The 25975-nt window shown below is 49.9% G+C and overlaps 8 protein-coding genes across 8 annotated transcripts; 5 read left to right on the plus strand and 3 right to left on the minus strand.

Moving 5' to 3' along the window:
- Positions 1 to 707: 707 nt before the first annotated feature.
- On the plus strand, positions 708 to 3868 carry PPTG_00336 (hypothetical protein; the record flags this gene model as incomplete). The annotated part of the gene is made up of 4 exons (XM_008891722.1): positions 708 to 2202; positions 2271 to 3273; positions 3514 to 3649; positions 3704 to 3868. 4 exons carry the CDS (start codon positions 708 to 710, stop codon positions 3866 to 3868), a joined length of 2799 nt encoding a protein of 932 aa, XP_008889970.1.
- On the minus strand, positions 3655 to 5638 carry PPTG_00337 (hypothetical protein). Its single transcript, XM_008891723.1, has one exon. The coding sequence runs from the start codon at positions 5620 to 5622 to the stop codon at positions 3949 to 3951; it is 1674 nt and encodes a 557-aa protein (XP_008889971.1). The 5' UTR covers positions 5623 to 5638; the 3' UTR covers positions 3655 to 3948.
- Positions 5639 to 6136: 498 nt separating this feature from the next.
- On the plus strand, positions 6137 to 6325 carry PPTG_20713 (hypothetical protein; the record flags this gene model as incomplete). The annotated part of the gene is made up of 1 exon (XM_008892911.1): positions 6137 to 6325. The coding sequence occupies one exon, from the start codon at positions 6137 to 6139 to the stop codon at positions 6323 to 6325; it is 189 nt and encodes a 62-aa protein (XP_008891159.1).
- Positions 6326 to 6747: 422 nt separating this feature from the next.
- Positions 6748 to 7602, plus strand: PPTG_00338 (hypothetical protein; the record flags this gene model as incomplete). The annotated part of the gene is made up of 1 exon (XM_008891724.1): positions 6748 to 7602. One exon carries the CDS (start codon positions 6748 to 6750, stop codon positions 7600 to 7602), a length of 855 nt encoding a protein of 284 aa, XP_008889972.1.
- A 135-nt stretch (positions 7603 to 7737) lies between these two features.
- On the plus strand, positions 7738 to 8502 carry PPTG_00339 (hypothetical protein). The gene has a single exon (XM_008891725.1). It carries the CDS (start codon positions 7835 to 7837, stop codon positions 8423 to 8425), a length of 591 nt encoding a protein of 196 aa, XP_008889973.1. The 5' UTR covers positions 7738 to 7834; the 3' UTR covers positions 8426 to 8502.
- Positions 8423 to 22356, minus strand: PPTG_00340 (hypothetical protein; the record flags this gene model as incomplete). The annotated part of the gene is made up of 1 exon (XM_008891726.1): positions 8423 to 22356. The coding sequence occupies one exon, from the start codon at positions 22354 to 22356 to the stop codon at positions 8488 to 8490; it is 13869 nt and encodes a 4622-aa protein (XP_008889974.1). The 3' UTR covers positions 8423 to 8487.
- A 261-nt stretch (positions 22357 to 22617) lies between these two features.
- PPTG_20714 (hypothetical protein) lies at positions 22618 to 23495 on the minus strand (the record flags this gene model as incomplete). The annotated part of the gene is made up of 3 exons (XM_008892912.1): positions 22618 to 23166; positions 23210 to 23445; positions 23492 to 23495. 3 exons carry the CDS (start codon positions 23493 to 23495, stop codon positions 22618 to 22620), a joined length of 789 nt encoding a protein of 262 aa, XP_008891160.1.
- Positions 23496 to 23947: 452 nt separating this feature from the next.
- PPTG_00343 (hypothetical protein) lies at positions 23948 to 25384 on the plus strand (the record flags this gene model as incomplete). Its single annotated transcript, XM_008891727.1, has 2 exons — positions 23948 to 24914; positions 24975 to 25384. 2 exons carry the CDS (start codon positions 23948 to 23950, stop codon positions 25382 to 25384), a joined length of 1377 nt encoding a protein of 458 aa, XP_008889975.1.
- Positions 25385 to 25975: the final 591 nt, after the last annotated feature.

The following is a 25975-nucleotide window of genomic DNA, read 5'->3' on the forward strand; positions in this document are numbered from 1 at the left end:
TCTTGGTCTTCGGCATCTTTTAGAATGAGCCATGCACTCCACACTCATGGCAGCCACCCACCAGGTACACGCGCTGCAGCCACAAATTTTCAGCTTTAAAATATACTTGATTTTTGTAAAGTCTGTTCTGTCCGATCTGATCTGTCGTGGAGCTGAAAGTGGAAAGTTGTATTGGAGGTCCCCCACAGCGGCCGAATCTGCGCTCGTTAGCGCTACTAGGCTTTTCCTACTGTCAACAACTCGCATATATCTAAATAGTATGGCCTAACTCGCAGTATTGACGGCGCTAGAGCACCGTAAGTGGGTGTCCGATGTGATCTGTCGCGCAGTGTATTAGTAATAAAGAACTTACCGAAATATCTGGTATAATGCGGTTTTTCAGCAATACTGAGACAGCGACGCGAGATCGTTGGCTTGATGGGAATGCATAGAGCCAGAACTCAAGAATAGGCCTCCTTGGCGTCTGAGCACAGCGGCGGTAACCGCAACATTTTTTCACCGTCTTTGGAATCAAATCCTCTCAACTAAAATATGCTGTGAAAAGTTGAATAACATATCGTAAAAATTAAAAACATTTTATTAAAAAATTGTGATGCAAAACATCTTTTAGAGAATCACAAAATTAATTCTAGTGACAAATCTTTTCAAAACAATGACTTGTATGCAATATTAGAGGTAACATCAACACGCAAAGCGGTGGTGGTGCCATGCAGCTTCGACGTCCCGATCGCACTGGCGAGCCGACACCTTCCACCTCTTCCAGCGTCTCAATATGGACGCAACTTGGTGCACCCTCTTCCCCATCGACTTCAACACCTTCACACAACGCATCGGCGTCCCCTGCGGCGCGCTCGGGCCATGCTATGACATTCTTGCCGCCAACCGGCAGCGTCCTCCTCTTCGGCGGTGCAGACGGTAAAATCTTCTTCGAGGACGTATTTTTACTTGAACCAGCGAGTTATGAACACTCCAGCAACAGACCAGGGCACGCGGCGATACCCAGTAGCCGCAAAGAAGAAGGAGCTCCAGATCATGCTTCAGTCGATGTTAAGTGGAAAAGGCTCGTGGTATCACACGGCACGTCGTTTAACGGCCAATCTCCGTGCTCTCCCATGTTCTCCAGCGCTCCTAGTAGTGCAAGCCCCAGCGCTATTCGATCGGGCGTAGAGAGACGCACACCCACGTTCATACACCCTGGAGGAGGCAGAGACTACCATTCCATGCATTATGTTGAGAGCTCCGAGGAAAAGGAGAGGACGAGAGGCATGAGAGTGTTGGTGGTTGGCAATGTGGTCGTAGCTACTGATGAAGCGCCAATGCAAGGGGGAGGGTGCACTCAAGCAGAAGGAGGGGCCATTAATGCTGGGATGGCCTTCGATACTCCGATGTTGAGAGTCGAGGAGCTTAGAGTGAGACAACCAATGCTCGAGGCCCAGTGGGAAGCACGACGTGTGGATCACTCCAGTATGTGGAAACCCCGAGCCAGACATGCCCATAGCAGTGTGGTGGTGGGAGGAGACCAGGTGTTCGTGTTTGGAGGCAAAGACGCCACTTCGACGACGTTTTTCAACGATATTTTCTACTACGATGCACCGTTGAATCAATGGGTCAAGCCGACAGTAAATCCAACAGGTCAATTGCCACAACCACGAGCGTTTGCGGGGCTTACAGCGAGTCATGATGGGAGTACCTTGTTTTTGTTTGGTGGGACGGATGGGAAGCAGGAGTTCGGTTCGCTGTTCCTTTACGATGTGATGCATTCTCGCTGGGACTCGCTGGCCAATGCAACGGCGGGGGACCGACCAACGTGTCGTATTAACCATTCACTTACGTTCGCAGCACCGAATCACCTCGTGCTTTTCGGTGGGCGACGACGCGCTGTGCGTCAGAATGAGCTGTTTATTTACAACGTGGACACACGTACTTGGCGTCTTGTTCACGGTGAAGGATCAAGAGGAAGCCGTCGTAGGAGCCAGGCGGTCATTGATGATAATGCTCCTGTTGGACGGACAGCACACGCCACGGTGTCGTTCCACTCAGAGCCTGCAGGACCTAACGCTGTTCAAAAGCTCCTTATCTTCGGCGGCTATGCCGGTGCACACCAATGGCTCGATGATTTGTACTTACTCTCTTTACCCCAATCAGTGTTGTTGATGCCTCCAGCTACTAGCAGAAGCTCCTCTCGGTCTATCCCAGCAACACGTAAGTCGAGTAATTCTATGCTTGCTGAAAACGAATTAATCTCTAACAACGATATGCCGTTTGCGCAGAACGTACGCGACCGACACGATCGTCCTTAAAAAAACCTGTAGCTCGAGTGGCACTTTCAGCTCCTCAGCAACCAGTTCAGACTCGGCAATCCTCTCAGTCCGGTCTTGCACAGTCAGAAGATCCACTAACAGCACAAGTCTTGCAGCAGCAAACTCAGGCAATTGAGCCAGAAAATGAACCTATCCAGGAAAACACAGAGCAGTCTCAATCATTGCAGCAGAGTTCAGTTGCTCCAGACGCACCAAGCTCTCCACCTCGGCAAATTGCACCAAGGGAGCCTCCCCGGCCCACCGCTGTTACAGTCACTACCAGTGGAAGTGGCATTTTGGCTGACATAACAAACCAAGAGTCCGGGCCACAAGCACAGCAACAGGAGCCGGCAGTGCCTCGGTCTTCTGGAGTGAACGATGCAGCTTCCTCTAATGCAATAAAGAAGCACAAGCGACGGCGGCTTGCAGACGATAGCCAAGAGAGCAGCAACAGCAACAGTAGCAACGGGAGTGGAGAGCTGACAACAGCGCAGGTGGGAATCCAGACCATGTTACTCCAGCTGCTCCAGCATCAGCCACGAATGGAAGATGCACTTGCTCGTATATCGTCGATGTTGGCACGAGAGCAGACAGCACGACAACAACAGAGTTTGAACCAGGAAACCGTGATGAGAGTCCACAGTGAAGAACAGAGCAAACGTCTGGAGGCTGCGAATCGACGGAACGAGGCGCTGGAAGGAAGACTGGCACGTGTTGAGGCTGAAAGAGCATCGTTACATGAGAAGCTGATGGCACGGGAGACTGAACTGTACATGCACAAACACAGCCTCGAGGCAGCGATACCACCGTTGAACGAACGGGTCCAGGCCATCGAAGCTTCACACATGCAGCAACTGAACGTGTCACGAGTGATCGAGTCCAAGATCTCAGCGGTTCATGACTTCATGGATGAACTACGCAACACTGGCAACGAAGGCACAGAGGCTGATGATTCTCCTCAGCGTCATCTAGGGTGCGTATCTTGTATGTTAAATGTCGTTGGGAGTCTGCTCGATGTAGTGCAGCATGGTGTCTTAAGTATCTTCCATGCTGCACTGAGCGTATTGAATGACCCCCGTATATCAAGTTTGAAGCCATGTGCTATCGTCTTGATCTCCTGATGACTTTGGAGGGCTAGAATTCCCTTTAAGGACAGATACGGGTCGTACATTTTTCGATACTGCTGCAAGGAGACTAACTTGTTTGTGTGCAGGCGTTTAGATGATAGCGTGGCAACTCAACCGACTCCATCGCCGCCGAAGCCTTTGCTGTATTCACAACGTGTGGTAATGGCGTTGGAGGAGAAGATCCGAGTAATACAGTCGGAGAAGAATGCGCTTGAAGCACAAGTAAGTGAATTTGTTAAGCTTATGTTGTATTTTTCTTATTTGTGTTTGCTATAGTTTAAGGAGATGGCGGAGAAATTAAAGAAGGTCGAAGCCAGAGAAGCACAAGCCCGACAATTCCTGTTCTCATGGTGTCAACAAGAGGACAACCCGCCAGTGACGAGTACAGCTACATCAGCTGTGCCCGAGTCTGCAAAACCTGCCCCGGATACTACGACGTGAGAAGTTGTCTTGTGCCGTCCTAACCTAACCTGTTGATAATGTCCAAATGCGTCGTGAACAGAGGAACGCTGTGATTACTGTTACGGAGCTGACTTGGGAAAGTTCATTTCGTTCAAAATGTTGCTGACAGGGCCAGCGTGGCCCTCTTGAGACGCGAACGATTCGAGCAGGTTGGACAGCAGATTGTAGTCCAGATCCAGTGGCTTTGCCGACGAAAAGGACGCCGAGCCAACGTCAGTCGACCCGTCCTGGACACATGACGCAGCTTCATCGTCTTTCACCTCTTCAAAGCGAGAGAAACTCTTGGCTACGTCAGTTCCTGCCAGCTCTGCCTCCATTTCAGCCATGGCCTCGTCCAGTGCATCGTCACTTCCTTTATCTCCTGACTCGTCGGCACTATCGGGCTCGTCTTCATCCATAAAGTGCTGCCCCCACGGCGCGTCCAAGTCAGCACCCCCTCGTTCATGGCCATTCAAGATCTCCATGAAGGAGCTCATGTCGAACTGGACAGGCTCCGCTCCTTCCACACCATCTACACCGGAGACCCCGTCCACAAACTTGCCAAACATAGCAGCCATGTTTTGCAGCTCGTCAGCGCCTCCAGGTGCCGTACCAGACCCCGCCATAGCAGCACGTTGCAGTTGACTTTCCAGTGTGTCAGGGTGCATGTACAGCCACGAGTCGTCATCGTCGGCTTCAATCGGCAGCGTCGACAACGTCACTTGTTCTTCTAGTGCTTCATCAATAACCTGCCTCCATGGTCGTCCAAGCTGGTCTTCTGTGTCTCCAGCGTACAGCAACTCAAGGCCACAAGCAAGTTTCACGCCAATATCCGCCGCTTGTTTGTCTGGATGTGTATGTTCTCCGTCTTTTTTCTCCAGCACACGGTATCGTGTATCAAGACGAAGAAATGGCTTCGGTGGGAAGAATTCCTGCTGCTTGAGCTGAGCAAACATGGCTCTTGAGAACGTGACTCGGTGCTCTACCACTACACCTCCTGCGGGTATGAATGTAGCCATCTTGGTACATACCAGCCCTGCCTGTTTCGGTTCGCGATAGTAGAACGCCTCCACTGCAGGCCCCACCAGCTCTATATTGGCTGTAAATACCCGTGCAGCTCTCTCCGGTAGCAGACATCTGACTCGATGGCGATTGTCACGTAGATAGGCAGGAATTTGGTCCAGTTTGTGTCGAATCAGACGCTGCACTGCTGTACTCGCCTCTGTCTGGACACTCGCGTTTAACACTTGTAGCAACGCGTCTTCGTCGTATAGATCCCCATCTTTGCCTCTCTTATTGGCGGCTGCGGGTGGCGCAATGTGCAGCTTCCCGTCGAGCACGAACACTCTTCGGTCGCTGTCTTCGGGTGTGACCCAGTCGGGCAGCGCCTCGGCGCTCTCGATGAGTAGAAACTCCCCGTCCGAGTCGCATACTCTGCCCACGACACCTGGGAACTTGCTAGTGATGTCAAACACGAGCTTGGCCACGACCCACTCGTCCTGAATGGCATCGCCGACGCTGGTGCTTCCGGACAGAATATAACGCCCGCTCTTGGTGGTGTGTACGTCGAGGTGGAAACGGTGCTTGTGCCACAAGAACCCGCGCGTCTGCTGCGCTGCGAAGTCTAGGAAGGCTTTGCACTGATGATCTGCTACTTGGAGAAGCTCAGCTTGCGTCTGGGTGGATGAGGAGCGCAGGAAGAAGCAGTAGCGCGCCACATTCTCGTCCACTGTTGGTGTCGGGAAGAGCTCCATGATAATGGTCAGAGCGTTTTGATTAGCATGTTTTCCGCCAATCACAACGCGTCCCGATGCAGAAGTTTGACGAGCTCCGCTGTAGATCATGGACCGCTCACGGCTCGAGAAGCTCAAGTCCCGGTCTAATCAGAAGCGCAAGAGACCCAGGATCGTGTCGATATGAGAATCCCCACCAAGTTGCTCATATTGGCGTCAAAATGAAGTCAAGAAAGTGCTCGGACTGGTGGCAGCCTCAATACAGAGCTCTACAGAAACGATTGACGGGATGCTAACAGGCACAAACGACTACAGAGGCCAACGTCCATTCCGAATGCCAGTCGGACGAGCAACAGAGCGAGAATCTGGCCTGAATGGATGTATCCTTCACTCCTGCCGCAGGTACAGCCGTATTCTGATAATTTCGTAAGGATTAACTACGGGTTTCTAATGCCGTTCCTATCTGCTGCAGGAATCTGTTTCATGAAGCGCTGGGGTGAGCGGAGAGCAACATCCGTAGCAAGCCAAGAAAAAAATGGGAGCTTTTGGAGACGGACGACGGCGGTATTTACTCTTTGAGAAGCACTGGGATTCATTTTCCATGATCAGCATCTTTGAACAACTGGGTCACATTACTGTTCGAGAAAAACACGACGAATTTTATCCGTACAGCATGTCTGAGGGCGTACTGCAAGACATTTCGGGAGATACTAATGACAGCTAGCACCGACGACACCAAGTGGTTCTTGAAGCTGCGTTGTCCAGATATTCCAGTTTCTCCATGTGCTCAGCAAGAATTGGAAGCGCGAAATTAGCGAAGTAATGATCAAGGCCATGAGCGAAGTCCTGTATGCCAGAGCGTGACTAAACTGCATGCATCAGACTACTTGTTCCCCTGCAGCAAGCCTGCGGGTCTTCAACGGTGCTAACGATTGACCTGAGCCAGGAAGGGTGTTGACAACCAAGTCTGATAACGCTCGTCGAGCAGAAATTTTGAATCCATTCTGAGAATGGATACTTTTGTCCACCGTGATCGTGTTCTCATGTCGGTCGATTGCTAGAGCTGCTGGCTGCTAGACGCTCGGAGTTCACCATGGCAGCGAGAAGTTCATTCTCCAACTTGCTTGGTCCTCTCCGCGTCCAGCCATGACCCTCGCTGCATTCGTTCGCCTGACTGCCATCGCTGCCACTCTCACGGCCACCGTCGACGGTCAGCTTGAATTCAACGGTGACATCCTCCCAACCAAGCTCAACTATCAAGAGTACATCTCGACCACCAAGGAATCGACGGCGCACATCGACATTGAGCCGCTTATCCTCGGAGGAAGCATCGTCCCTCCCGGTACCAAGACGTACACGACGGGTGTGCGTCCGACGGCCAACGGCACGGACTTCTGCGGCGGCTCCCTCATCACGCCGACGCACGTGCTTACTGCTGCGCACTGCATGGCTGGAGACATCCAATACGTCTCGGTCGGCACGCATTTCCTTAGTGGCACCGAAGACGGCGAGCAGATTAAGGTCGTCAACATGACGCGTCACCCCAAGTACGCGGCCGAGACCAACTCGTACGACTTCCTGGTGCTTGAACTAGAAAAGCCAAGCACGTTCCCACCTGTTGCACTCGCTGAAGCCGACGACTCGGACGTCGCTGCTGGCGGCAATGCGACGGTCATGGGGTGGGGAGCCACCGCGCAAGGCGGCGAGCAGTCGAACGAGCTGCTTCGTGTCGATGTGCCGCTTGTGAACAACACTGCGTGTGCCAAGGTCCTGGACGTGGACGCGACGATGCTGTGTGCAGGTGGAGAACTCGATAAGGACTCGTGCCAGGGCGACTCCGGTGGTCCGCTCATCATGGAGCAGTCGGTCGAAGACGTGCTTGTTGGCGTCGTGAGCTGGGGCAACGGCTGTGGACGTGCCGGATACCCGGGAGTCTACGCGCGTGTATCCATTGCGAGACAGTGGCTAAGCAGCGTCGCCCCAGACGTCAAGTTCCGCTAGAAGACTGCGATACCTTCGGATGCTGCTTTAGAGTATGGGATCAGTACAAGTTGTTTCATACAACATCAACTTGTTGGATTGTCCAACATGACAAGCTTATCTCTTAAATACGAATGTAGCCATCTTTTCTTTTGACTGGTAGCGCAAGTCACAACAAGCACTTGCTGCATCGCCTGGTGGTCTACGCGTACTTGCAGCACTTCGTCTTCTCGCTCTCTACGTCTTCATCGGCATGGTTCGTCAACAGCGGAAGAAGGCGCGTGCACACGGCGTGGCGGCGCGCTCGAAAGCGTCGTCCAGCCAGCAGCAGGACTCGAAACAGGGTGACGAACTGGGCGCCGCCGCCGTTGCTGCCACCTTCGGCGAAGACATCGTGCCCGTCGATGAAGAGGCCGACGAGCCGACGGATGCGCAGAGTCTGAGCCGTGGCCAGCGCAAGCGCCTCAAGCGCCGCGCCGCCTTCATGCGCAAGATGGGTATCGTGTCGCGTGTGACGCAGGAGCAGGAGAAGCAGGCAAAGACGGCCGAGAACGGCGTGTTCGCCGGTCTGGACGATCTAGAGAACTCACTGTTCCAGGAGGACGAGAAGAAGAAGACCAAGGCCGGCAAGAAGAAGCCGCTCAGCGGTCGCCAACGTCAGAAGTTGGCGGTGCGCGAGTTGGGCCAGCTTAAGGCCGTGCAGACCCACTCCAGCTTCAAGAACGACCCGTTCGCCGCCATCCAGGCGCATCTGCAGAACACCGTTGTACAGGCCAACCACGAGCTGCTGGAGAAGACTAACAAGAAGAACAAGAACGCCAATAAGATGGACGTCGAGGCGTAAGAGAAACACTTAAAGTATACATGTTTTAACGCATTAATGCTGTTTGCTACAAGAGGAGGTCCCTACTCAGTATTACAGAGCAGACAGACGCCGCGCAGTCCCCAATGACGCGGTGGACGACCGGGAGGACACTTCATGGTCACCATGAAGACGAAGTACCGGTCCGTACGGGTCGCGTACTTGTAGCACGGACACTCGAACGGCCCCACGGCGCCATACAGTTCCTTGCGTGACTTGGCTTCCAGCTCTTTGGACATACTGTTGACATGCAAGACAGGCAGCGACGTGAACAGCTTCTTAGGCTCCGACTCAACAATAGTGCCATCAGCCTTACTCCACGTCGCGCCGTCCATGAACAGGCCGTAGATGTAGACGCCTTCGCTGGGCGGCGCGCGCACCTGTTCGGCCCGTTCGAAGGACGTCACTTCGGTGTGGTAGACCACGTCGTCCAGCGCCCACTTGTCCGTCTTGGAGTGCTTTCGCGTGACCTCCTGCTTCATGGCTGTGAGCATACCTTGCGGGTTAAAGAACCCAGTCAACCAGAACGAGTTAGGACGTCGTGTGTTCAGCCACGTGCGATTTTGTTCGTCTCTGGAGATCAGACTCGAGAACCAGAGGCCGAGCGTCGGCAGGATCCACGAGAACTCATCTCCAACAGACGTACGCAGCCACGACGGCGGTACTTTAGCATCGAAGATGGCGTCCAGCGTCCAGCTCAGTTCCTCGGTCATGACAACCTCGCCACGGATAGCCATCTGCAGTGACTGCAGCATGGACCGCACCTTGGCGATCACCCGTTGCAGACGCTGGATCTCCTGGAACAGGAAGATGTTAAGCGGAATGGTTAATCCGCCTAACTTGTTGATCTTGGCCTTGTAGTCGTCCTCATTGTAGTCTTCTGGCAGTCTATCCAGCAGCTCCTTGGCCTTCTCACACACGACGTCTTCGCGCGACACACCGGACGAGCCACCGCCTCCTTTCGGCTGTGTATCACCGAGCGTTGTAAGCAGCAAGTTAACTTCTTTGACTCTGTACGTGAGGTCGGCGTTCGGGTGCAATCCGAAGATTTCAGGCGAGTCGATCTCCGGCAGCGTGTGGCAGAAGTGCCGGTAGTCGTCGATGTTATCGGCCACGGGGATACGGTAGTTGAAGTCGTTCGGTAGACGGAAAATCGGCTCGGCCGGGTTGTAGCTGAACGTGGCCGAACACACGTCCGGCGTGAGGCACCACTCGGCGTAGAAGTTAAACAAACGGCGATCCATGTTGTCCGTGATCTTGCCGCCGTACTGCACCTCTGCGACCATGTACTGCAGCGTCGGCCAGGAAATAGGTCCGTTGTACAGGTGCTTCTCAAGGAAGATCGTACAGGCCGACAGATCGCCGTTATTGTACTCGTACGGGATGCCCCAGCCAAGTGGTCCAAACTTCTTGCGTTCTATAACCACGGAGTGTAGGAAGCACAAGTTGAAGAGCAGTTGACGCCACTGGGTTGTCTCCACACGCTCCAATTTCTCCTGATCCACCATGACTGTATATGACCGTAATAACCCGGCACGTAGGCCTTGGGGAGGCTCGTTCGTCACCTTCGTGGACATTTGCAGTAAACCCAACGGGAACTGGTCGTTCGGCAGCGCCGTGAGGAACAGACGGAAGCCTGGATCCATCGTCTCGGTCAGTTTTAGCATGATATCCTCCATCTGCTCCATGAGTTCCAAGCCCAGTTCACAGTTCTGTAATAACACCCACGTGCCGTTAACAACCGCCGCGTTGATGGCCTTCAACGCCACAGGTTCTTGACCTTCACCCATGGACACAACCGCGGGCGACGGGTTCTTCTGCTTACGAGCTAGCATCTCGATACTCTCGGTAGGATCAGCACCGATAGACAACAGAAAGATCACGGGCGTCTCGGCCTTCATCTCAGCGAAGATACTCTCGATCGTATCAGTCACAGGCTCCACATAACGTGGCCCCATTTGCTGCGTGTTCCGGATAAACTCCTTGGTCGTGAGGATCGTACGATCCATACGTAGTGACCGTACCAGCAACAGCTTGTAGTATGGTCCGATAGCTTCGTTCTCGGCCAGTCTCGCTTCGTAATCCGGGATAACTACAGTCTCCGGTTCATTGTCTTCGTACCAGCGACGCCACATGCCTTCGTTTGAAGCCATTTCATGCGGTAAGTTCGTGAAAAACTTGCAGCTTTGAGACAACTCGATGACGTTCAGCCACGCCTCGTTAGAGATCCACGAGAACGGCTTACGGCGTACGGAATTGATGTCGAGCGCGGCACCTCCTCTAATCAGCAACGTAACTTCCTCTCGAGTCAGTAAACTATCCGTAACCAGGATCTTTAACGTGAGTAAGAGTACAAACGTGAGCTTGTCACGTTCATACAGACCGCGGTTGATGTACCGATACGAAATGTACGTCATGGTCTCAATGATATTCGCCACACGCTTGGACGCCAACGCAGCCTTCTCTGCTACGTCCATAGACTTCATGAACAGCGCTAAAAACTGGTTTAGAGACGTCTGGTACATGCAGTTAATAAGGGACGTCTCCACTACCGAGAAATAGAGTACAGAGCCTCGTGTGGCTACGGGTCGGAACTGCTCGCGTTTCTCGTTAATAGACTTTCTTGTATCGGCAGCAGCGATCAACTTGTCCTTAACTTCGGCAGCTTTCTCTTTAGTGTTCGCTAACACCCCGATTAGCTCCTCATCTTCCAGTAAATTACCCGTATTTGACGTCAGACGCTCTAATAGAGACGCGTCTAACGCTAACAGCGACTTTGTATTCATGTTGACATCTTCTAACACTTGAGCGAGCTGTTCTTCCAGTGCCTTCTGCTCTTTACCAATGACTCGGCCAAGAAGCTGTTCCTCCAGACCCTTAATAGTGACTGTAAAGTCGATCACCGTAGTCTTAGCCTGTAATTCCGGTCCGAAATGAGGGTTCGGTAGGCGAGTAATGAAGTACATAGAGAAGGCCGGATTGAACTCCATGTTCTTATCAGACACGTTAATCGACATACTCTTGCCCTTAACAATGATCTGTTTCTCCAAAACCGGGTCCAACATGGGGTCGATATCTTCTTCCACACCTGCGACGATTAGAGCTTTGCCCTCACCCATACAGAACTCTAATTGATCCTTTAATTTAGGGTGATTCAACGACGTCGTACCGTAACTCGGTACACGTTCGGACTCCTTATTCTTAATCCACGATAGAGCTTGACCCTGTGGGTCCACTAACAACGGATAACGTGAGGAACGGGTAACCATAATACCATTCTGTATCGACAGCGAGTCTGTCGGTAAACCCTGCATGTTCCAGTCTCCGACTGTACCAATGTCCACTAAAAACGTAATCACATCGATATCCACCGTAACCGGAACATTCCTCGACTCGCAGTCAGGAACAAACTTGTTCTGCACCATATACGTCCGGAAGTCTTGGTTAAAGGGTCCACAGTACGATACAAAAGCACAGGCGACAGCACAGTCGCCTACGAGTCTTCTCTTAAGGTCTGCGAAGTTGTTCGAGTCGTCTGTCCAACGTACTCGCTCCCCTGCTAACCCGTTAATTAGATCCGAAGCTTGCTGCATTTTACGTGCTAAGGCATTGGCTCCGTCCTCGATGCGCTTCTTCTCGGCCATTTGAGCCTCGAACATCTGCTGTAACTCATTCAATCGCTCTTTACACTTAGACAGGCGTTGTTCTGCAGCATTTAGAGCTTTATTGGCTGCCTCCATCTGTCCTTCAGCGATCGTAAGAGCTTCAAGCTTAGGCTTCACCACTTTCGAAGCCTCGTGGTAAAATTTCATCGCGCGTACCCATGTGCACAGTCCTTCAGCTGCAAGCGACGCGTTCTTGGCTACACTTGGTTGGAAGCCTTCCAGCTCCATATACGGCGTCAACAACTCGATGGTCTCTTCGTTAATCATATCTTTACCAACCGCGCCGAAATTCTGGACATTTTTCAAGAAATTCGAGTCGCTCATCATCGACTGAGCATACGGAGAGAAAGACGTCTCGAAGAAGTCGATTTCCTGTTTGGCTACATTGAGCTTCACCTGCTTCACTGGGATCAACGGCAGCTTGAATAAAATCAGCACTCCGTCGAACACAAGACGGATAATATCCGCAGGCTTTGCTAGCTTCTTGATCTCTCCAATGTGCGCCGGTTTGATCGAGTCAATGGCCGTCTCAGCTTCTTCCACGAATGGCTTGGCCTTGGCCAGATCGCGTTCACACAGCTCCTTTTCAGCCGAGATACGAGCCGCATCTTCTTCACATTTCGCTTTAATTTGAGCCACTTGATCGCCTTCTTTATGGGCTTCAGCAGACGAAACTTGCAGCGACTGTAACATGGTATTCGTCTCTTCAGTGGCCTTTTCAAGCTTCACCTGCTCGTCTGCCAGTACGATGGACATCGCTCGAACATCTTCTGCTCCTTGGATGAGTTTCTTTAACCCCAAGTTCACACGCTGCTCCTTGACCTTAATTTCATCCAGTTTCACGTTGTACATCTTCTTGTACGACTCGATGAAGCTCAGATATGACTTCGGCGTTTGATACACTCGTCGACGCATTTTTTGAAAATATTCTTCACATAAATCCGTAACGATACGGTGTACCATACCCATATGAGTCATCAAGGCCTGCTTGGTAGTAGCGTCACACTCCATGGGGTAATCCTGGATAAAACCCTTGGATACGGCGATAAGAGCGTCTTCAGGCCACGGTAAGAACCAATCGATCGTAGGGCCACTAATCAAACCGGGAAATTTGCGAGCTCGTTCGGCAAATTTTGCGTTAAGTGGCGACATACACAACACCACGTGAAGATTGTCTCGTACACAGTCTGTGAAGTATTGTTTGAGGTTTGTTTGGCTCTCAGCTTGACCAGGACGTTCCTTAACGAACGAGTTACGGAGATCCGCTGTCATGGCCATCATCTCGTCTTTAGCGAACAGTCCAGCCACCTCGCCCGTCATGAGGATAGAGTTGATCAATTCTAGGAAAATCTCGTTCTTAATTTCTGCGTCTGTGAATAAGAACGTCGTAGATTTACGAAGATGACCCGCGGACTTGTACAGCGTACGGATATCCTCCATGAACGAGTTGGTATTGTACGTTTTTGTTAGCACAATCTGGAAGATCGTAGAGCCAGCCATATAAGCTGCTAACCGCGTTAGCGACTGCTTTCCAGATCCACCGACACCAACCAGTAACGCTGAGCCTCGAGGCATCTCTAACAAGCGAGAAATACGTAACAAGTGATCGAGCGCATCGTCGAATAACACCAGACGCATCTGACGTTGAGGGAAGTCCGTGTTGTACTTGTCTAGGAATTCTAGAACACGAGAGCGGACATCGGTCACTGTACCACCCGGTTCGTAGATCTTTAGAGCTGCATCAGCGATGCCTCCTTCCTCGTCTTCTTCGGGATCTCGAAGGAAGTTAACCATGCAGTATTGCTGTCGACAGAACTCCTCTAAGTTGTCCCCGTAATGGCTTTTAATTAGCTCCTTCATGTACGTATTGAAGATGTCTTTATCCTTGTGATTCGTCAACTTATCGCAGAAAACGCGAGCGCATTCGTGCTTCCAAGTGAGTAAAACCACTTGACCAGGGTCCATTTTAGATAATTTACCTTGTGTTACTCGAATACCACCTCCACTTGTGAATGTTTCGGGTGGAGTGAGTAGGATCCCTTGAAACACACGACTCAACTCTCGCATGTTGAAAATGTAATGGAATTTCGCGGGAGTGGGCAAAAGTTTCGCCTTCATAAAGTTCCACAGGTCAATTGTAGCACGCGTGAGTTTGTTCACCACCGATAGAGTTTCTTTACTGTACGTTTCCGGATCGAATCGTCCAGCGAGCATCTGTCCGTAGATGTCATCGATGGACGTGAGTGATGGTAGAATCAAGTTGAAGAGGTAGAATTGGCGCTTTAACCGGTTAGGAATGTCGTTACGGCCTCCTCCTGGATGCCCCATAGCTCCAACATACTGTAAATCTTCGCAGACTTTGAAATCACCACGTCGGTCTTTGGAGAGGAAGCAGAAGCCACTCAACTCAATGATCATACGCACGATTTCAAGTGTAGGTTGGTCACCCCACGCGTTAACAAGCGGCATACTGAGATCATCTAGAAAGACCGTCATCTTCTTGCCTCCTGGAGGACCGAAGCTCTTACCTCCACGCTTATCCAGCTCGCTTTCAACCGCGTTCTGGAACATAAAGGGCGTCGTAGCACTCGAGAAGTTCACGCGTTTAATCATCATTAAATCTGGATTCAGATCGTTGAAAAACATCAACGCTGATGAGGTTTTAGCAGTACCAGGACCGCCTACCATCAACACAGGCTTGCGTTGTTTATGTAGGTTTTCAATAAGATACAGTGTTCTAACTGAGTCCATGGTAGGCACCAGTAAGTTAGAGAAGTCAAGTTGCTTCGAGCCTTTAGGGTACTCCCATTTCGCAGGTCTCCAGAGCTTCCAGTCCCACGTTTGAGGGTCCACAAAGTACTCGTACACGGTTTGACCAGGATCACATTTGGGTAATAAGGCGTTGTCATCGTACTGTCGAAGCCACTCGTCGAACTTGACTCGATCTTCCTGCTCTAACAACGAGCCAAGAGACCAGCAAATACAGTACAAATAGAGTTTCTCTAACTGTATCGCTAATTTAGCGGGGTCTTCTGACAAGGTGGTTCCATGATCTCCAAGCAGTAAACCAGTCATCAAATTGTACAGTCGAGAAGCCTGACCAACACGAGATACAGTCATAACACCTTCTGTGTTGCGGTTCAAGTAGTCAAAGCAATGGCCCGGGTTGATTGGGTTATTTTCGCCCATATATTTCATGAACAGATCCCGAAGAACTTGCTGGTGCGTCTGTGGACGTTTACGGATCCACGCTTCCACCACTGGAGCCCAGTCCAAATCCGTATCACTAATAAACACAATACCTGCTCGAGATACGGTAGCAGGACTGGCATTTACCAATGTCTCGACTTCAAACATAAGCTTGACATTATCCGTCATGGGCATCCGGTCTCCGTTAGCAAGAGTCAAAATCTTGTTATCATCCAGCACTGTATTGAGATCCTCAATCCAGATAGCGTCCACAGGACCGTCACACGTCATCCACATGATGAATTTGTTGGCTTTATTGTTGTATTTTGCCCACATGGCGGCAAACACTCCGGTTGTCCACTCTCCCGACATTGGGTCCACTTCTCCATACATTTCAGCGGCGCGAATGGCTTTAGGGTTCAACTTTGACTGCTTGTGGACGATGTTGGTGGTTAGAGTAAGCGCCTGCATCAACACGTCGAAGATCTTGGTTTTCCCGCCCCCAGTGGGACCCACCAGCATGATCCCGTGACGAACAAGTTGTGTCTCGTATAGTTGGATGACCTTATTGAACCAGCCTGGATGATCCACCAGGCCTTGTTTCTCGATCTCAGCTTGTAAAGCCACAGTAAGTTCGGGATACGAGCCTTTAGGAGGGAATTGAACGGTGGGAAACAAGTCAGCGAGTAGTGACAAGAACAGCGGCACATCTTGAGCCACGAGTTTCGAGAGATTCATATCTCGTAACGTCTGATACAGCAACTTGGACTCTAAATCGTTACGGTTGTCACGCTTGATCTTACCGGCACTACGTAACACGGCGAGAATGTTACGGAGACCCCAATCGTAGTGCTTTTGTGCTGACAGCTGTTCCTTGCACGTATTATACAGGATAAAAAACTTCTTGGCGAGGTCCTGGTACTCGGAATATCCGACTGAACACAGCTTCACCTTCATGATAATCTCGAAATCGGGTACCATCATGGCTACACCTCGGAACAAAGCCTTCAAGTTCTCAGGAAGTTCCTGTCGACCAGCGTAACCCGGATTCATAGTAATAAAATACCCGCAAACTTGCGTAAGTAAAATATTTTGCGGATCCCCTGGAAACTGGAAATATTTCGTCCCAGTTTTCTTCGCGTTCTGAATAGCAAGCACTTGTTGAGCCACCACAGACAATACGGGCAGTTGAATACGATTAAACTCATCGAAGCAGCCCCATAATCCACCTTGACATAAACCTTTAAAGATCTTGGCACAATCTGTATATTTCTGTTGGTCGGTACAGTTAGTCACCACCACGTAGATACCCAGCGTTCGACCAAGATCTTTCACCGTCTCCGTCTTCCCTGTTCCTGCAGGACCAGCTGGTGCACCGCCAAAGTACATTCCTAACGCTTGCGCCAGTGTAATATAACATCGATCCGTTAGAGGGGTCACCACTAATCGCTCTTTAGAGCCAAGGTATTCAAACTGGTAATTAAAATCGACATCTGTAATCGAGATGACACACGCTCCGTCAGCATTAAACTCGTCTGCATTGCCTGGTCTCCAGTAGAATCGAGCCTGCTTAAGCCATTCAAAGTCATTGGGATCCGAGATCTTCTTCTGCTTGTATAGAGTAGCGAGGTCAGTCATCACGTCACGTTGGTGCACGTGGATCGTCACAAGCGTCTCGATCTTGATACGGTTCTCTTTAGACCCGAGATCTCCCAGACACCAGTTGGACAGTTCGGTAAGCACCATGGCTTGTTTAGTACTGGTATCTTTCATGATATTTTTCTTCGCTCGGCATTGCTCCAGGGCTATCTGGATGTCCGTTGTCCACATCATCTGGATACCTAACAGAGCGAATTGAGCCACATATCGGTCCACAAACTCTCGCAAACGTTTCAAATCGTTGCCTACAACGCCGATATCCACAGCACTTTGTCGACAGATATCCTTCATGGTAATCTGCATCCCACGTAGCAATGTAGCCAACCAGTCCTCGATATTCCCCTGAGCCTTGACAATCTGTGAGAAACGCACTTCCTCGACTCCAGAAACCATCGTATGGATCAGAGTCTTGTCCTTTTTATCGTGATATACCCTCTCAATCGAATCAAATACTTTCTCATAGTGTTCGTTCATACTCAGAGGGTCACTACCTTGCGACAAGATCATCAGTAAACCAGGGTTTGATACGAAGTAAAACCTCGGAAACTTGTTACGTTTCTGCTCCAGGTACCCCTCCAGACTCTTCTGACACTTCTCCAATTCGGAATACATCGTCGGTAAGCAGGACTTTAGTAATTCACTCGAACAACAGGCCACGACGTTCTTAATCTCTTCAGATTTCGACATGATTTTCGCCCAATCTTTGTCAACTTTCTGGAATTTCTTGGCTTCCACGGGCATTTGTTTCGCGATATCTCCACCGGTGAAGACAGATTCCAGCGAACACCACAACATCTGCACTTTAATCCATCGCTCCAGCGTCTCAGAAGTATCGGATAATTGCTCCAATTTGCCCTGTGCGACGTCTTTAAATGGAATCACGTGACGCATGGACAGCATCGTCTGTAGGTTCATCTGCGTCTCCTCCAACTCCTCCACGACCGGCACAACCGCCTTTAAAATGGGCACATTACGGCTCTTCCAGTCTTGGAATTGGAACTCTTCGGTCTCCCAACGAGCCGAAATTTCTCCAAGTTGGATCTCAATTTTCAGTTGTTTATCAGCGCCGTCTGTAACTTCCTCGATTTCAGACTTATACTCGACAATATTCGCATCCATGAGAGCTTGGAGCTTGAAATCTGGCGCTGTAACGTCAAGTTGCGTCTTCGTAATTGCCATAACCGCTTCCCAGTGTCGAGGCTTGATACTTTCTTTGCTGAGTTCTTGTAGAAGAGGTAACACGTCTGTGAAGTCGTCGATCATCTTCTTGAGATCTGTATACGCTTCCCACTCTCGTAATTTACCTGGCATTTTCTTACACCGAAGAGAGAACGCATCTACTTTTTCAGTCATGGACTGCACTCGCTCTGCAACTGAGAGCCACGGGATCTGTTTCCACTCTTCGATTGTACTCAGAACGTCCGTATACAAGCCGAACAATTTATCCTGAAGTTGTAGTTCTTTCTTGGTCATCTCGAGCTCAGGATACGTCGTCTTTGGGAGAGCAAAGAGCTCTTCTCCTGACAAGTACAACTCGTGTTTACGCTCTCGAATTTTGTACTCTTCCTTGTAACGATTGAGTCTTTCTACGGCTTCTACGGGAGGAATTCCGATGACCATGGGACCATTAGCCAGATAGTCTTCACGGAAGTGCTTGACGTCGACAATTAACTCCTTAATGTCGCGAAGAAGACCTCGTTTGAAGCCTGCTTGGGTCTTACTGAGCTCGTCTGTCCGGGTCTCTGCGTGGTGAATCAGCTTCCGCCAATTGCTTCGCAGTACGGACTTTTGATCCATCTCTTCCTTCTCCATGAAGCCATCAGGTAAATAGTACTCCAGCATCTCGTACATATCCAGAACAGGGTTGATCTCCATGTTGATACCGCTCTCTCTGGCTCGAACTTCCTTTAGTAAGTTCATCACGAAGCGTAAGGAGTCCAAGTCTACTACTTTACGGTTCAGTTTGCCCATCGTCGAGCGGAAATATTCCGTTAACGACTCCATTTTTCGTCTTGCTTGGTTGTGTAAGTTATCTGAGAATTTCAACTTCCACTGCGAATTTTCGTGTTTGAGCTGTAACTTGATATTGCGAGTGTTCAATGACAGCGCACCGATGTTGTGGATGGGCGTCAAACTTGAGATTTCTTCGTCAATCTCGACAAAACTCTTTAATTTCTTCTCGAAATCTTGCAGTTCCGGGTTCTTCTTCAAGAAATTCTCGTACGAGACGTCCTTCTGCTCCATCCAGAGCCACTCGTACTTCTTAAAAGACCCCAAATACTCCGTCACATTGTTACGCAGACCCTGCACGCTTCCGGTAAGCAATAGAACGACACGAACGATCTCGATATCCTTCGTAATCCGGTCGAAAAACGTAATTTTTCCAGCGTTAGGGTGTCCGTTAGCGTTCCCGTTACTGTCAGATGTAGTTGAATTCACTACTGCAGCGGATAAATCGCTTTGTCCCCAGTCCAGCAGCTCTTTCGAGCAGCTTAGAATGGTCTGTGCAGCTTTGTTAATGGCCAGTTGGATCTCATCTAGCGACGGATGAAGCTGCACATTCGGAACACTAAGCTGTACATCTACCTCGAAGAACGGACGCTCAATAGTGAACACCGACGACGTTGCACGAGAGGCCACACGCTTCTTAATAGTGTTCAACGAGTTCTTGGTACAGTGCAGTAACGCCTGATACATGAAGTGGTTGTAGTGTTTCTTGAGCTTCATAGCTTCGTCGTTCGAAACACCTTCGATGTGCGAATCTAACGGATACTGCATGATAATTTTCAGTAAATCCTCGACTGCATTTTCAATCTCAACGTTCTTGCCTTGCAACAACGCACCCGCTCGCTTGATATTCGAGCTCTGCATAGTCACAAACTCATCGAGCGAGAAAGACTGGTCCACTGGCAGATCCACTAGCATCGTCTTGGATACAATACGCATGTTTTTTTCGATACGGTTCTCGATAATATCGTTAATGTTTGTCACCAATTCTTCCAAATGTTGGAGACCCGAGTGGATGTGGTTACGGTAGGCTTCGATGTTCATACTCGTCCAGGTCAGAGTGATCATACCGGGACGTAATTTGAACTCCATGTCATTGAAGTGAGGTCGTAACAGCATCGCAGTTACAGGGATCACCTTGGTCACGATGCGGTCATATTCAGCCAGAGCATACTGGAGTTCATTATAGTAGTTCTTGAACTTATCTTCTTGAAGCAGTACTATCTTCGCAGCCTCTGGGATCTCGATACCCATGCGGTCCAAACATTTCGCTTCACGTAAAAGCTGCAAAATTTCAGGGTCAAAATTCACGTAAAGTTTGTTATCTTCAGGATGACGAATGATCAGCGTGGCTTGGAGTCCGGCCTTGGCTGTGTCGATGTACTGCACCCACGCCTGGTACCAGATGTACTCGAACGCCACCAGAGTTCTCGCCACTTTGTTGTACATACGGATAATCCTTTTGGCGTCTTTACTGGCCAGAACGTTCTGGTTTGACTCAAATTTCTTCATGGGCTCTTCAATGCGCTTCAACAAGTGTCTGGACCAGGTTATATTACCTGCCACAGGCGGTAAATTACGCGGATACGGAGGGTTCTGCTTGTATTTTTCGTACTGCTGCAGCACATGCTCCAGTTCCAGTCCGTAGTTCTGGAAAATAACGTTAAACTTGGAGTCGAGATCGGACTTTAAGTTCTCTCGCTGCAGAATTGTCTGAAATTTACGGAGAAGATTCAGCGAGTGCTCAATCGACGTGATGTTCTCGAACGAATCGTTGATAAACTTCTGCAGTAAACCTTCAAGGTCCGAGATCCTGACGTTAAACTCCACATAGTCGCGGTCGAAGCGGTTGTTCTTGTAGTCCAGTAAGTCGTGGTTACGGTACTGGAACTCGCGAATAATCGAGTTGAACTTCGCGATCAGATCCTCCATTCCTTCCAGTCTGTGCTGGCCCAGAGATGAGAACTGGTGGATCGTTGTGAACATGTCGATGAGCTTCATCACACGCCGACAGAAGAGGTCAAACTTGCCGAAGATCTTCATCTCGTTGAACTCAAACTGCTTGCCCTTAGGCGTCGCGAAGAGCTTGTCTTTGGTCACTCGATACTGCTGTTGATAGGCCTCGTTCAGCTTAAGACAAGAGTCCAGATGACGGACGAGTTCCTCAGGGTCTTTATCCCACATGACTTCATAGTTTTCACCTCCAGTTACGCAGTGTTTACAGTTAGTGATCATCTGGTTAGTGATCTTAGTGAACAAGTTGGCCATCCGCTCAGTTGTATTGTAGTATCTCGCGATCGAGTGGATCATCTTGATCGAGTTCATTAGCGCTGGCAGCGTGTCGATGATGGAGCTGGGCGTGCCGTTATATAACGGGATGATGAACTTCTCCAGTGTAAACAGATATTTCACGTTATCCTTGGCTTCATTGGCTGCTTCGGTGATGCCAATGTCGATCTGTTTCCATCGTCGTAGCAGCGTCTGGATACGCTGTTTAATGTCGTCACTGACGCTCTTTGTGGTCCTACTTAGCACTGCAAAGACGTCCTTGTATTCGTTCATCTTGAGTTGTTCCGTGATGCTGGTAAGGCGCTGCATGCGTCGTCTCCAGTACTCTAACTCGCCCATAGGACCATCATCATCGATGGTCTGATCATTGTTCCCTTTACCATCATTCGTAGTGTTGGTCTCCAAGTACGTCGAGATGACATCGCACCACTCCTTCAAAACCTCTTCATAGTGAGCGATCAACTTTGGCGAGTCAGCGACTTGCAGACTCGCTCGAACTCCACTCCCCCCATGTCCAGTACTATTCATTGTCTCTGCGAGTATACTACGATCAGGTCTTCTCAACTCGAGACCACTGTCCATACTGTTTAGAGCTTCTTTGAGGTCATTGGCAAATTTTTCAGACTCCGTCATAAATTCGTTTTTCAAGTCGGAATCGGCCTTTCCCCACTCGTCCTTGGCCTTCAAAAGGGGAGAAAACAACGAACTGATGGTCGTCTCGAGGTCTCGTAGGATATTGGGGGCCAATTCTCCAAAGCAAATGGAGTTGTCGCTGGCCTTTTGAACATCCACGGACTTCCCGTCGGCTGTGGTTCTCAGGAAAAAGCAGCATTTAGCTCGAATCGGGACGGAATTTCCCAGCGACGCACATAGTTTACTAGTGTTATTGCTACCAGCGTCTCCGTTACTTTGTCCATTCTCGACTACAGGTGCAGCCTGGTAGTGCACGAACACTTTGCACGCGTCTTTGCCACTGAGCAACTCGTCGAAGAGCTTTCGAGTGGCTGGAGACGCTAGAAATTCGTTCACCTCGGCTTGAGTCGCATTGGGCTCAAACGATTCCACGATGCGCTGGCTTATCCATTGCATCCGCGGGGTCGACATGGTCAACCACTTGAGTCTTGAGCCTCACCACGAAGATTTCTAACTGGGAAGAAGACGCCCAAGGGACCCACCCCTCCAGGAAGATCGAGGCGAAACGTACGCCCATCGATGCCATTCTCGCGTCACATAAATAGTTTGACATTTCGTTTTCTTTCTTTCTTTTAAAAAAAAAAATGGATTGTCAAAGGGATTGTATTGAATGCACCACCTTCTTTCTAAATGGTCGACGGATACAGTCATTACTTGAGCAAGAGCATTCCACTAAGTGGTAGATTTCAGCGGCAACGGAAAGTTTTTGTCGAGCCACAAGACGTAATCCGTGTAGAGCTTGTACACGGCATTGTCGTTCTCGAGACCCATTATCCACAATTTCTGGTACACAGGACCCTCGTCGAGTCCACTAGCTTTCCACTTGGCGAACAGCCTTTGAGCGAGTGCGGAGTTCGATTTGGCCCTATCGATCCTCGAGGCGTCAAAGAGGAATGCTTGGGCCGAGGTTAGCTCTGTGTCCTTGGATGGGTGGTGGATTTTTAGCCAGGCGCGGTAGTCCTTGTAAACCTGGGAGAGCTGCTTGTCCGTCGCAAAGCCCATGGCTTTGAATGTTTTGTAGACGTCGTCCCATTCGAGTCCATAGCGTTTCCATCTACCGAACAACACATTCGCGTACGTTCCGTCCGTGGACGCCTTTGTGATCTTTGCTTTGTCAAACAGTTTCGGATCATTCTTGGTAGGATGAAGTTTGAGATACTTGCGGTAATCCCATAGCATCCTCAAGCTTTTCATTTCGCCATGGATACCCAGCTTTTTGAGCTTTTGGATAAATTCAGTTTCCCCAAATCCATAACGCTTTCACCTCCGGGAACAGCGATTTGGCGTAGTTGGCGTCGTCCGATGCACGCTTAAATTTCTCAAGATTGAACATGTTATTACCCTGCAGCCTTTCTTCGACGTCGCTTTGACTCCGCAGGAACCGCTTTACATTGGCACTACTGTGACTCTCAGCGATCAAGTCTAAGTCTGTGGTCGTCATTCCGGTAGCTTCAGTGTCCTGCACGGCTCCAATCGCAGAGAGTGCGTGGGCACCGGTAACTGTGCTCAACGCAGCCACTGTTAGAAGAACAGATACCAGACGCACGCATGGTCGATTCCTAACACACGAGAGAAGCCACACGCCACAATACTTGCGGAGCACAAAGGAAATTCAGGAATGAGAACGGAAAAAGCTGATCCTGCACGCAGCACAGCTCTGCTGTTTGTTAGCTCTGAAGCATCTGCCACTCCGACATGTTTTTGCAAGGATAACCCCCACCGACTTTCTAGTTTTTACTTCGAATTATATTTTGCTTTTACAGATTTTAGTACATGATAATTCTTCCCGATTAACTAGAATTTAGCATCATTAGTATTATGTTCCGAATTTACTTCGATCCATACATGTACAACACTCATTCTCCAACTACTGTAACCCCACTATGAGCAAATGTAAGCAAGCGTAACGCAGGTGTGTTATGATTTCTTTCAATAAAAAATTGAATGTTGGATTATTGTACTAAAGCGTGTTACGCGTTAACACGCATTCGATTGGATAAAAATGAACATCTGTGGAGCCACCAAATGCCTCACTGTCAATGAAGAAGATATGTCTAGCAGCGACCACGATGCGGCTACAGTCGACGCCTCCATGGAGGACGCGGCTAGACAAACGGGAATAAGAAGAAACCTCAGCGGGGACCAGGTCCGGAGTGCGTGCACGTCAGCCAATACAAAGAAGGCCAACCAAAGCTACCTCAAGGGGATTTCTACGTGGATTCACGCATCGCAGCCGTCACCAGACACCTTCTTTTGCGAGGATGGCAGCTTAAACCTGGCCATGTTTTCACCGCAGCACTTTGAAGACTTCCTTCTGTACAAAATTAACGAGGGAAAACTCAAAGTGTCCACTTTAAGCGGCTACAGAAGTTCTATAAAGGACGTGTATCGGCAGAAGCGTTTGGATTTACCCAGTGAATACTTAGATGACCTGAAAATACTATACCAAGGACTCAAGAGAGTGGAGGCTGAGGATGACCAATCGGGGCGCTCACGCAGACCGGGAAAGGAGCCACTATCTTACTCTTTGTATACTCAGCTGGCAAAGCTCACTTTGGCTCTGGAAGACAATGGATTTTTGCATCTTTTCCTACTGACACAATGGAATCTGATGTGTCGATCTGTGTCAGTGGAAACACTGCATCTGACGCACTTGCATTGTGCTGACGACAGCGTGGGTTGTGTACTCCACAAAACCAAGACAAACCAAGAAGGATCGGGCCCAAAGGACCCCCGCCACATTTACGCAAATCCATTGCAGCCATCATGCTGCTGGATGCTCGCATTGGGGCTGTACTTGGCGTCCAATCCAACTCTTGTACACGGAAAGCTCTTCCCCGGCTCCATCCAAAAATCTCGATTCAGCAAGACGATAAGCAGCTTGCTACAAGACATGACAGGCAAGAAAGTTTACGGAACGCATTCTATTCGGAAAGGAGTGGCTACATTTGCGAGTAGTGGGAGTACAGGTGGGCCATCGATAGTTAGTGTTTGTTTTTGATGTGGCTGGTCGCTTGGTGAAATGCAAGACCGATACTTTCGGTATGAATCTGCTGGTGACCAATATCTCGGTCGAGTTGTGGCAGGGCTGCCTCAAAACAGCTCACATTTTGGCGAATTACCTCCCCATTTTGATGACCCTCTCGACGATTTTGTAAGAAAATGCACGAGAAATATGTTTCGTGTTATGGCTGGAGATGCGCATATCGCGCCTGTGTTTCAACTCTGCCTGGCTTCAATTGCGGCCCATGCTACATTTCTGCGTGAAAATCTGAAGTCAAAGCACGCTGTATTTATGTCCTACGTATTTCGCAACTCTGATGTTTTGGATCAACTCACGACCCTACTAAATACTGGAGAGAGCACCTGGATGCGGCCAACGGGATCCCTCCGCACGTTGAACTCTATCGACAGCATGTTGAAACTCGCAAGGCGCTGACCGAGCTTCCGACTGTACTTCTCGATGGTTTCTCTAATTTACTAGACGATAAGTGTATTACACAACACATTATCACGAGGGATTCCCTGGGAGCTACAATTCAGTCAATTCTAGAGGAGACTGGATTATGGCAAAGCCATACAACCTTACAGCAAGCTGAGACTTCGTCTGATCCTACAACCATTGCTCATCATTGGAAATCGGATGGGAAGTTTCATCGAATGCCGGAGGCATTTATCTTTCCGTAGGTAGGCGCACTCAGTGTATGGCGTCTTTGGTGGCTAGGAAATCCCGCAGCTGGTAACCCCCCCCTTTTAGACGCCTACAGCCGTCGGACTTCACGAAAGGCAACCGAAAGATGTTCTCCGAGTGGACTGTTCTAGTCCGCCACATAGTGGCTGGTGTCACGCGTGCCACACAGCAAAGCATTTGCCGCCCCACTACACAAGAGGAGGTTGGTTGCATGTACCGCGAAGGAATCGCTAACGTGCCGATGAAGATGCCAGCACACCCAGAAAAACAGCGACCTGAACGTGCAGTGACCACGCTGCGCCGTATACGACAGGCAATTCATGACAGTAATCCGGAGGC

The sequence above is a fragment of the Phytophthora parasitica genome (assembly GCF_000247585.1).
Source record: "Phytophthora parasitica INRA-310 unplaced genomic scaffold supercont2.1, whole genome shotgun sequence".
Classification (NCBI taxonomy): domain Eukaryota; phylum Oomycota; class Peronosporomycetes; order Peronosporales; family Peronosporaceae; genus Phytophthora; species Phytophthora nicotianae.

Bases quoted from the DNA above. Each gene is read 5' to 3' on its own strand.
- PPTG_00339 (XM_008891725.1), top strand. From the start codon at position 7,835: ATGGTTCGTCAACAGCGGAAGAAGGCGCGTGCACACGGCGTGGCGGCG.
- PPTG_00337 (XM_008891723.1), bottom strand. From the start codon at position 5,622: ATGGAGCTCTTCCCGACACCAACAGTGGACGAGAATGTGGCGCGCTAC.